This window comes from Thrips palmi, unplaced genomic scaffold (genome assembly GCF_012932325.1).
Source record: "Thrips palmi isolate BJ-2018 unplaced genomic scaffold, TpBJ-2018v1 HiC_scaffold_15, whole genome shotgun sequence".
NCBI classification, from domain to species: domain Eukaryota; kingdom Metazoa; phylum Arthropoda; class Insecta; order Thysanoptera; family Thripidae; genus Thrips; species Thrips palmi.
Window position 1 is genome coordinate 7,143,155 of NW_023144624.1, and position 11,023 is coordinate 7,154,177.

Sequence of the window (11,023 nt, forward strand, 5' to 3'; positions counted from 1 at the left end):
TGTTTTTTGTTTTTGTTTTTTGTGGGGGGGGTTAGGGGGTGTTTTTGTCTATTTTATATCCTGTAAGAATTACTGACAAATGCATACATGCTTACAGGAAAGTTGACAAGCCTTAAGGATTCAGCATTAATCTTTTTAACAACATATGTGGCAGTTACAATTCTGACACCATTTACGGTGAATAAAATGAAAGTGAGCATCTTACAAACTATCTGAAACACTGTAATTCTGCACCTCTTCAATTTTGGATGTACGCCGTACGCATCAGTTAAGTTTCATGACAAGCAATTGCACTGTCACCCTACCCACCTGCCCCTCTGCAATTTCTAAACCTATTTCTAATATCTCAGACTTCTTTTTTATCTTTGATAGCTTGCCTACTAATTCTTTTTCTAATATTCGATCGCAGAATCCTGCATGCAGAACATACAGTATTTCTAGTGACAGGAATAACTAAGAGTCCACAATCCACTGACCTGTATGTGGTAGAATATTTACTTTCCCTAAACATATTAGGAGAAAAAACTGCTCTTTCCATTTTATTTGCTACAGGCTGTTCCTGCGGTTGATTGCACCCAGCACAGATATCATAACGCCTCACTAATTTCCAAATAGCCAAGGCATACTCAAAGGACTCATCCACAGCATGAGTGGACAGTGAGATTCTCTCTGGCAGCTTTCCCCATATTTCATGGTCAAGTCCTAAGGGTTTGCCATGTACAAACAAATGCACAACACCATTTTCAGAGATGTGAATTTGTCTCTGTGGTAAAAAACACATACTGTCAGCAAGCTTCAACAGTGAGATTCCATTATCACCTGTGACAGTCCAATTAATGCACTGCCAATATGGTGGCAAAGAATGTTTCAGGCGAGTTTCAACTTCCTCAAGATTACAAATGTTGGACGAGGATGGAAAAATCTTGGCAAGGATGGGTTCAGGTGATGAACTTAACTGAAGCTCACATGATGTGTCAGGACACTCTGATGTATCCTGTAAAAGCACAAAAGAAGTGAGAGGCAAAGAAACGGAGATATACCCTCAGACTTACACAAACATTCTTACCTCTAATATTTTAATTTCTGCGACCTTAAAAGGAACAGCACCTCTCCATTGGTGAGTAGATGCACTTTGGTTAACTTTGGTGATTTCCTTAACAAGAAATTTAACATTTACGACTTTCTAGTAACTAACACAGAAACAAACACCGATCATAAATCATCATACCCTAACTGAATTGATCTGTTGAACCTCAAAAGGCACATTTACAGATTGATTGGCATTGACAGGTAAGCTCCGAATATCAAGAGAAGCATCAATTGCCTTGCAATCAGCTGGTGATGTACTCAAATTGTTGTCAATAGAGTAATAAGTATCAATGAGACAGCATGGCTGTTCAGTAGCAACGTGTGCGGAGAACTGATCAGTTGGAGTAGATGCTCTTGCTTGAGTCTGAAAGGTAACTTTGAGTTGATCATAGACAGTTCATCTTCACGATATATCAAGATAAAACTATTCACGTAAAATGTACAAACCAGAGTACTAGTATCAGGACAGTGCACTGGTTGGGTCAAGGGTGGGTTTTCAGTTACAGCTTGTACATCATCGGAAATATGCTCTGCTCCAGATTCATCCTGAAAAAAAGAATAGACAGATGGTTGAATGACATTTGATATGAGTGAGAATGTGGGCGGTTCAAAGGATACAGATCTAAATTGTACTCACAGTCAAGCATGTATCAGGATTCTTCTTCACAGAACGTTGTTTTGATTTCGTAAAGCGCTTACGTAGAGCTATTCTCCTGTTGCCTCCAAGTCTCCCCATGTTTTGTTAGGATTGGAACAATATTGTTAAGAAATAATGTTTTCTGAGTGCCATCAACACCATTGAAATACCTAAAGGAAATAACATTTAAAACAAGGTTAACATCAAACCCTGGCACAAAAATACACAAAAATGAAAGATATTAAAGCAGAGATATTAAACTTGGTGCACTCCTAAAGCCAGAAATCGACAAAAGAGAAGTTTTGGAATATTGACAATGTCACAGTGGGACGTAAAAATTAATTTTCTAACGGGCTTCAACTCTTCTGTGGTTGTAGTTCAAAACACCCCGCCCGGCCAGGAAGAGTGCTCGGTGCTTGACTGCCAATAACGTGTAAACACACAGCAACAAACAAACAACAACAAAAACGTCTGCTAGTAAGTGACAGACTGACCAAGACTGACATCATTCAAATTTTCCGGAGCCGGCAAATAACTAGGCAGGTTAAAGTACGCCTGTCTCACTATCACGATGTCATAATGCACTGTTTCATTTGCATCAAACCAAGTTCTGGTCGTGAAATTTCTACTCTATATTTCACATTATTTTTCGCTTGTATGTTGTTTGACATAACCTGCACGTCGGTCAACAGATGGCTGATGGCTTTAAATTTTGACTTTTTGAAATGTTCTATGTCAACAGACGTCTATGAATTATATATTATGATTAATGTCCATTGATTATCCTCTACTTTTCAAGGTTTGATGTATGTAAATAATTAATACTTTTTTTCTGTTGAATCGCATTATATTATTCTTACAGTATGGAGAATAAAAGGGTGGTTCTCGTTACTGGAGGTACAGGCTTAGTAGGACAAGCCATTAAAGACCTTGTGGATAATGAGCAATCCCCTAACGAAACATGGATCTTTGTGGGGTCAAAGGATGCAAATTTGAGGTAACAGACATTAAATGCATATGAAAGCGGGAGTAAACATCTTTATTTATTTATCTTAAAATTTACTTATAATTTTTTTTCAGTGACATTGGGCAAACAGAAACTCTTTTTGAAAAGCATAAACCCACCCATGTTATCCATTTAGCTGCTATGGTTGGTGGCTTATTCCACAACATGTCACACAACTTAGACTTTTTGGTAAGAACCCATTATTTCTTATTTCAATATAATGTAGTAACTTTACATGGATTCCAAATTTTTTGCAGCGAACAAACATGCATATCAATGACAATGTCCTCGAGACCAGTTTTAAAACTGGAGTTGTGAAGGTTGTTTCCTGTTTGTCCACTTGCATATTTCCAGACAAAACAACATATCCTATAGATGAATCTATGGTAAGTGTTCAAGCAAGGACTTTTTCTTAATGTTTACTTATAATTATATGATTACACTTTTGAATAAATCTTTTTTTTTTTTTTTTACAGGTTCATTTGGGTCCACCTCATCCATCTAACTTTGGGTACAGCTATGCTAAAAGACTGATTGACATTAGCAACAAAGCTTATTTTCAGCAACATGGATGCATGTTTACCTCAGTTGTCCCATGCAATGTGTTTGGACCATATGATAATTTTAATCTGGAATCCAGTCATGTCATACCTGGTCTCATAAGGAAGCTGCACCGAGCAATGGAATGTGGTAAGATCATTGATTAACAAAACACGCATTCCATAGAACATACTTTGTGTGTCTTAAACCGTTTTTAACTTTAACCATTAGGTGAAAATCAATTTACTGTCCTTGGCTCTGGGAAACCCCTAAGGCAGTTCATTTACTCAAGAGACTTAGCCCGTCTCTTTGTCTGGGTACTGAGACATTATGACGATGTAGAACCTATCATCTTATCAGGTCTGTCAACTCACTTGGTGAACATATGCATCATCTTTGAAAAGGATTTTCAATGGCACATTGTTTTCTTCCAGTTGATGAGAAGGATGAAGTCAGCATCAGTAATGCTGCAGAACAAATAGCTGGAGCATTTGGATTCCAAGGACAGTTGGTTTATGACACAACCATGGCTGATGGCCAGTTCAAAAAGACTGCAAGCAATGCTAAACTACGCAAGTTGAACCCTAATTTTACCTTCACTCCATTTCCTCAGGCTATTAAAGAAACAGTACAATGGTTCAAAGAGAACTATCAAAATGCTAGGCTGTAGAAAAGAATTGAATTGCTTCACTCTATTCTATTAGCTAGACAATCTAGTATTTTCAGAATAACTATGTTGTGATTTTGGATTTTCTGTCTGCATAATTATTATTCAAGCAGGCTTGATGATGTTAAAATTTACTCAAACAAAAGATATTATAAAGAAACAGTAACTGTCTGAACTTCTGTATGTTTCGTGCACCATTTCCATTATGCCTTTCCTAAGGTTACACTTCTAGTTAGGGCAAACTCTGGCTGAAATACAACTAAAGATACTGACAAGAGTTTTATAGTTCAGGGAGCCAGTAAAAATTTGGCCAAAATTGAATTTATATTTAAGAGAAAATGAAGACCAAGTTTTTTATGTACTTTTAAGTCTTTTCTTCATTAACATTTAACAATGATGGCTCCTTCAAGATTTTTATTTAAACTCGTTTTCTTGGTGCATGGCCCTGTGGAAAATCCAGCCTTGATAAATAAGGTATTCTTGGAGATTTGATCAGAACACACAATATAATTACATTCAGTACTCACAAGTATTTTGTAAATATGCAGATCAGGTACCTGAGATTCCTCATTTGGTATGATCAGTACCTGAAGATCATTGTCCCCATTCTTGTGTCTGCGCCGATTCTGTGGCCTGCAATCAAAAGCCTTTACATTATTGTAAAAATCTTTTTTTATCTCCTGCACGTTTATGTTTTTGGCCTATCAATACACAACCTGATTCTGTGAACCTCTTCATCGCTCTCATCCGCAGCTTCCGGGTCTTGAAATACCTGTCCACTTAAAATGAATGAAAGCATTTTACTCGAGACACAATGAATGCAGTCTTGAATAGAGCCAGGGAATGACCAATGACCACTCCCTGGCGCTATCCTGGAGCCACAGTGCATCATTACCTGGGGATGGAAATGTAATCGGCCAAGGCGTTGAGACCGAATCTCCGGGCCACTGTAGTAGAGGGAGAAAATTCACGTGCCATTAAAAGCATTCTGTAGCAATGCAAATTTCCAAGTGTGAAGGTGAGGGTTGCCGACGGCCGACCTTGAAAGGGGCGTCGCTGGCGGTCGGGCGCTTCCAAGACCTCCGCCTGCGGCACCTCGGCGTCGTCCTCGGGGTCCTGGGGCGCCTCCTGAGCGTCCACCACGGCCGCGTCGTCGGCGTCCACCTCCCTGTCCAGCACCTTGCCGACGCCCTTGGCGCCCAGCTCGGCCAGCTTGTCGTGCGAGCTGCGCTTGCCGTGTCCTGCGGCAACATTGCACAATCGCCCTCTGTTAACATGGCCATGGTTGGTGGCGTCGCGAGTCTCAAGAAACACCAGCAATCTTTTAAAAAAAAGATTTTTTTTTTTACATTTTAAACCGTACTTACCACCCCAGCAGGCGTGGCCATAGCGAGAACAGCCACCTGAAAGCAAAAAGCAACGACAAGGGCTGAATAAGGGCGTGGCACCTTAAACCGTGGAGGAGGGAATTCCTGGGGACTTTGTGCTGCTCCACGGCGCCGCGCAAAGCCACGCCTCGCCTCGCATGCCCACGCGGGCGCCGCGGCGTGGGGTGCTGCGCTGTGGCTGCGCTGTGGCGCCGTGGTGACACCGTTCATACAAATCTAATTATCAGTTTCCCTTCCCCGCGGCGCAACGCAGGCAGAGTCGTGCCGCGCCCTGCCGCCCCACACAGGTTGGCCGAAATTCGTCTCGAACCCATCCGGTGTCAGTAATGAGAGCGCCCCTCCCCCCCCCAATCGCCGTGTTCACGCTTCATTTTCAGCCCGCCTCTCTGTTTTCGCGGTACAAGTCCACGATACGGCCCTGCCACTTTGTCACGCACTCGCCAACGCGGCGTTTCCTCATTTCGGATTTCAGACGCCATGCGGCTTGTGCACCCGGCCCGAGCCCGCACGGCCCCCGAGGACACGACAAGTTCAACTCTCCAGGAAAGCGACAAAGCATTGCAGAGGGGGTCTTTTAACGAGTATGACCCCCCCCCCCTTCCCGCAGGGCCTCGGGCATGGGCGGCAGTGCACTGCAATGCACTGCCCTGCCCGGCGCGCCGGGTGCAGCCGGTGCAGGCAGCCGTGGGGTGGGCCTGCTGGCCCCGACACTCCCGGTGCACGGCGATTTCTTCCACTTATTCCCAGGGAGGGGCAGGGGGCCTGCCTCCGCCACCCCGCTACGCGAGAAATGATAAAAAGTTTAAAGGCGCCTCCTCTCCTCCGCGCGAGGCAGCGCCACGCGGCGCCACGGCGGGAGGCACGCCGGCGTCGAGTGCTCATTGGACAACTACTGTGAACGCCGAGACACCTAAACGGATTAGCGCGGCGAGCGAACGTGGGGACGCGTCCAAAGTGATTGTGGCTGGCCGTGCGTCTGGGAAGGGGAGGGGGATGGGAAGGGGCGCGTGGGCCCCCGGCCCGGAGATTTTACTTAATTGTGGCTTCTTTGTCGAGGCAGTGGCTAATGTTTTAGTATTAACGCGGGCAGAATGGGCGGGTACAGCGGGGTTAAATCTAGCCCCCCGCCTCCAACCTTTTCCCCTCACATCTCCCACGCCACGCACCGCCCTCTTCTTTGGACCCAGAGACGCGACTTTTAGTCAACTTGGGAGAAAAGTCGACACGGAGCCCCCCTCCCCCTCCCCTTTTCCACCTCCTCGCCGCCCGCGTCGCTGCCGTGCGAGACGAATACTCCGGATTCCTGCAAATTCCTGGCCCCGAAAGCCGACAGCTTCCAAAGCGCAGCGCGGCAGCGCGCGTGCAAAGTGGTGTCTCGGCGAAGACCTCGGAGCGCGTCGCGTGTCGCGTCGCCTACACCGTACGCGGCACGGGCTGCTCACATGGCCCGAGCAGTCCCTCCGCGAAGACCGCCTTACAGCACTGCAGCAAGTGTGCATTCTCACCGCCTCCTCTAAACCGGACTGCAAGCCGAGTTTACGGTGCAGGCGGCCTCCGCGAGTGGGCAAAAGTCGTGCGATTTACACGACTTGCATTTTCCCCCTTTGTTGCCGCCTCGCCCATCCTCCCCCCCCCCCCCTCCCACGCGTCCACGCGTTATGAGGGAAGTTACTAAACCAGGTGGGAACCTTAGCGCCGGCTCAGGGCGGCTCGGCTAACGCACCGGGGCGCACCGGGGTCGTGGACGGGGGAGGGGGGAGGGGGCACGGTCTTGTGCCTCATAATGGGTCACTGTCCACGCGAGGCGAGAGGCGAAACGAAATGAAGCACAGACTTAATGCGGCCAAGGCAGAGTAAGGCCTACCGCGGCGTTTCTGAGAAATACAGAGAGGAGGTGCAATGCTCGCGTACGGCGGCTGCAGCAGTCTAGGCGAACCTCAGACCCGAGAGCCGCACAAGACAAGCACAAGTCCCGCGCCGTTCCGAACAAAAGTGGTGACCGAGCTGCCTGGCCTGCTGCGCCGCGCCTGCTGCGCGCCCGGTGACGCGCTCGCCGTCCAAAGTCCCACGCCAGTCCTTTGTGTGTCTTGGCTTTTGGTTTTGCAATCTTGCAGTCGCGCCTAATACGTTCGTCCCCGTATGTCCTCCCGCGATTTCCCTGGGGACGGAGCGCGAGGCTGGGGCTCGGCCCGACGCCGGATTTATGCGCGAGACAGCTGCAGACTGATTCCGCGCAGCGTTTCGCCTCGGTCTCTCGCACCCGTGTGGCGCGACCCGTGAGTGCGAGAGAGACAGCGGTTACCTACCTGTGGCGCCGTCGCACAGCCAGCAGAGGACCAGCACGGCCGCGACCTGCAGCAGGATGCACTCGAGGAGCTGCAAGCAGAGAGCGCGAGGATAGGGACACTCTGAGAGAGAAGAGAAAGGCACTGCTTGACAAGGGAGGTACACTGGCGCGGCGAGGAGCGCCCGGCGGGTAGGCAACTCTGCTGCTTGCGCGCACGGGTGTGCCGCGGGCTGGCCTATCTTCTCGATCGCAGGCGGCAGGCCGCGCCAGGCCCAGCGCGAGGCGCTGCGCTGGGACTTTCAAAAGCACGGAGAAAATCCTTTTAAGTATTTTGAGCACGTGCAAGGCACAAGATATTTAATTCGTTTGCGCGAAGAGTTACTTTTTCGCGAATCGCGTCTGCTTTTTGCCTCCTTTTCTGGCAACCCCGATGGCAAAAGTCGTCAAAAGTGTAAAGTTAGCACACTCTGGCTTAATGGTGATCGTTTCGAACAGTGCATGAGTCACACCAGGTGCTGTCAAAGGGGGTTCACATGTAATGATAGTCGCCTCCCCCGCCCGCCTGGCCGCAGGGTGCCGCACCCATGTCCCATGTCCCCGTGGGGCCGTGGGGCTGTGGCGCCGTGGTGTCACAGGTCATAAAGGCGTTCAAGCTCTGCCCTAATCTTTACTGGGGCTATTAGGTAAGACACGATCAAAGCCGTATTGGGCGCAACTCGGCCATCACCTCACCCACACATACACGCACGGCATCGTACCCACGGCAAACAACCAGGTGAGGGCATCACCATCGAAAATAAAAATGACCGACGAGGGAAAGGAACTCCGAGGCTGGAAACGGGCCAACGGGACGACGGCGGGTAGCTACTGGATGTCGATTGCATACGTTTTATCACATTTCGCGACCCGCCTTGGTTGAGCTCAGTCACCGCGGGCTTTAAAAGAAGAGAAGTGTTTGAAAATTGTGCAGCCGTACATTTTAGTAGAAAGAAATTTTTCCAACCGCTACGGGATGCCTGTGGATTCACATCCAGAAAAAGCGTTGCTTCGCGAGGCGGGGCTGCCTATCCGTGGGCAGCTTTGAGGCCGAAACGCTCGACACGCGAACAGAAGATAATTTCATCTTTCGGCCGGTTGTCTTAACGGGGGTACTTGCAGCTGGGCAGGGCACGTAGCTGTAAGCTTGCTGGCTACATATTATTTTGCACCGCTACTAAATAGATGAACGAATCGAGTAGACCTATACGTAAATGAGCATTTTTGGCCGAAAGTGCATTGAATTTTCTGCACTGCCGGACACACTGTGACACCTGCGAGACTTTGGGCCGCTACACTGGTGCTCCCTCGGCGGCGCCCTAAGGCCCTGCGACCTCGGCCGGCCTAGGCTCACAGCAAGCTGTCTTGAGAACGGCTGAGGACACCTAGCGCTAGAGCTTCCCTGCACGATGGCCCAGGGTCGGGGCGCTGGGCAGTGCGGCTTGCCAGTGGCAGTCCAGAAAGCACCTGCATGCAACTCCGGAATTTTGTCGAGTAGGTCGCGGGCCGCCCCGCAGAGCGTGCCGCGCTACATGACTCGGGGCGGTACCGGCGGGGCTCGCAGGACGGCCGTTACCTTCATGGCGCTGGGCTGCGCTGGCTGCGCTGAGCTGCGGACTGGGGCTCGGGTGACTCCGCGACGGTGCTGTGCGGTAACGACGGCTCACATGCCGGCACGGCGCGGGGCGGGGCCGTGGACGACGGGGAGGCTGCGGGCTGCGCTCTGGCTGCGCTGCGTCGGGGTGCTGGTGGTGCTGCGCGGTGCGGCGGACACCCCTCGCCGAATGGACTAGCTGCGTCTGGGCGTCGGTTTCCAGAGGAAGCACCTTTATACCCCGTTCCGTTGCGTTGGGCCGCGTCGCCGCCACCCCCTCCTCCCGGAGCACCTCGCCCACCCCGCCCCCGCACCCCGTTCTATGAACGTCGCCCCCGCGCGGGGACGGGACGGCCGCTTGTCCGCAGATTTGCGGACTCGGCTCGCCGCTTCACCGCGGCGGTGGTCACATTTCTTGTTTCCTTCCTGTCGAGAAGTGGGCTGTAATTGGAACTGAAAGTGAAAGTGAACGGGGGCATTGCACGGCCTCGCCTTGCCTCGCTTTTCAGCGCCCCTAAACGGCCGCAATAAAAGATGGAGCATCAAGGCAGCACCCGTATGGCTCGCAGGGCTCGCATCCAGCTCCAGGGCCGCCCCCTCGCCCTCACCTTCCGCCTATCGGACAGTCGAGTCCGGCCCGGCCTTGAGCCCGGCCCTGGGCCCGGCCCCAGTGCATGACGGCTCGGGGCGGGGACACGCCGGACACGCCACACTGACACGTCGCTCGGAGACCAGGGGTGAATGATTGAATTTCAGTCGCATTTCGATCACATAGTTAACACGAACTCTTGCGTTTACACCGAAATTCTTAGGCATTTAGCCGCAGTTTACCAAAAATTCAAAGTTATTTGCCCTTGAGTCGGACTCATCGGGGTCGGATATGACCTGCTAAACGAAATTGCCAATTAGATACCTTGTTCATCGCGCAGCTGGCGCAGCCAGAGCGGTTTTGGTTTCACAGGCAGATGCAGTTTCTTCTTACGACTACGCAACGCCGGATAAGGGCCCAGGGCACGCCCGCCGATTCCCCTGCAGATAGGCAACATGCAACTCGCACGAGAGCCCCCCGCCCCGCATCAAGCGTAGCAGACTGTCCTAGCGCATAGCGCAGTGCGATCAGTCGGCTTTGCGTCGTTTTGGCATCAATGTGTGTCGTGTAATGCAGCCCTCAACTCTGGGTAAGCTAGTTGTTGGTGAACTGGGTCGTGAAATTTTCAAAAAGGCAACTGTGAAAAAAGTAAAGTAAGTACAATCATAAATTTTTTCAAAAAATATTTTATTAGTTCCTGTCTAAAACGTATCACAGACAAATATCACTGCACCGCTGTAAACACATATAAGCCCAGTCCCTGAACTGACTGACAGTGCTGTCATTTCCATCTTCTTTTAAGAAACCACAGACCCAGCATAAAGTTACTCACTTCCTGCTTACCAACATTTCTCCTTTCCTCCCTAATCGACGATATTTAAAACAAATTTAAGTTGAAATAAAAAGGTAAAATTAAAATTCTTATAAAATGCAGCATCATATTACTACCATCTCCATCAGCCAATACTTCTATTTAACTGTTATGCTATTTATCAAATTAAGATCAAACCAATGCATGCATACTGTTAAATAAGTAACCAGATAAATAAGCGTAACCAATCATCCTATAAAAACTGCAAGCTTTACTAGTCACATAAACAAATGTTTAAATTTCATCGATAGGAAAAGGAAGATAGATTTCTGGCCAAAGATAAAAATTAGCTAAAAACTTGTCAACTAATTCTGTAAGC

At 49.1% G+C, this 11,023-nt stretch overlaps 3 protein-coding genes across 10 annotated transcripts; 1 reads left to right on the forward strand and 2 right to left on the reverse strand.

The window, feature by feature from the left end:
• Positions 1–112: 112 nt before the first annotated feature.
• On the reverse strand, positions 113–2,219 carry LOC117641400. Of its 3 annotated transcripts, none has more exons than XM_034378683.1 (6): positions 2,078–2,219; positions 1,727–1,896; positions 1,537–1,635; positions 1,229–1,453; positions 1,067–1,153; positions 113–994 (listed from the first exon to the last, which is right to left on the reverse strand). In XM_034378683.1, the coding sequence occupies exons 2-6, from the start codon at positions 1,823–1,825 to the stop codon at positions 347–349; spliced, it is 1,158 nt and encodes a 385-aa protein (XP_034234574.1). In that variant the 5' UTR covers positions 1,826–1,896; positions 2,078–2,219; the 3' UTR covers positions 113–346. The 3 variants fall into 3 exon arrangements, with proteins under 3 accessions (XP_034234574.1, XP_034234575.1, XP_034234576.1); XM_034378684.1 differs by having other exon boundaries at positions 1,988–2,123; XM_034378685.1 differs by having other exon boundaries at positions 2,042–2,114.
• Positions 2,098–4,114, forward strand: LOC117641403 (GDP-L-fucose synthase). Of its 5 annotated transcripts, none has more exons than XM_034378693.1 (7): positions 2,098–2,203; positions 2,589–2,723; positions 2,807–2,921; positions 2,990–3,118; positions 3,209–3,422; positions 3,504–3,632; positions 3,707–4,114. In XM_034378693.1, the coding sequence occupies exons 2-7, from the start codon at positions 2,590–2,592 to the stop codon at positions 3,940–3,942; spliced, it is 957 nt and encodes a 318-aa protein (XP_034234584.1). In that variant the 5' UTR covers positions 2,098–2,203; position 2,589; the 3' UTR covers positions 3,943–4,114. The 5 variants fall into 5 exon arrangements, with proteins under 5 accessions (XP_034234584.1, XP_034234579.1, XP_034234580.1 ...); XM_034378688.1 differs by having other exon boundaries at positions 2,139–2,265; XM_034378689.1 differs by having other exon boundaries at positions 2,181–2,275.
• A 128-nt stretch (positions 4,115–4,242) lies between these two features.
• On the reverse strand, positions 4,243–9,360 carry LOC117641405. 2 transcript variants are annotated; one of them, XR_004587482.1, is made up of 8 exons: positions 9,227–9,360; positions 7,634–7,703; positions 5,307–5,342; positions 4,980–5,180; positions 4,835–4,886; positions 4,656–4,711; positions 4,467–4,572; positions 4,243–4,384 (listed from the first exon to the last, which is right to left on the reverse strand). XR_004587482.1 is itself a non-coding variant. In XM_034378694.1 (8 exons), exons 1-8 carry the CDS (start codon positions 9,230–9,232, stop codon positions 4,358–4,360), a joined length of 561 nt encoding a protein of 186 aa, XP_034234585.1. In that variant the 5' UTR covers positions 9,233–9,360; the 3' UTR covers positions 4,243–4,357. The 2 variants fall into 2 exon arrangements, 1 of the variants encoding a protein (XP_034234585.1); XM_034378694.1 differs by having other exon boundaries at positions 4,656–4,718.
• Positions 9,361–11,023: the final 1,663 nt, after the last annotated feature.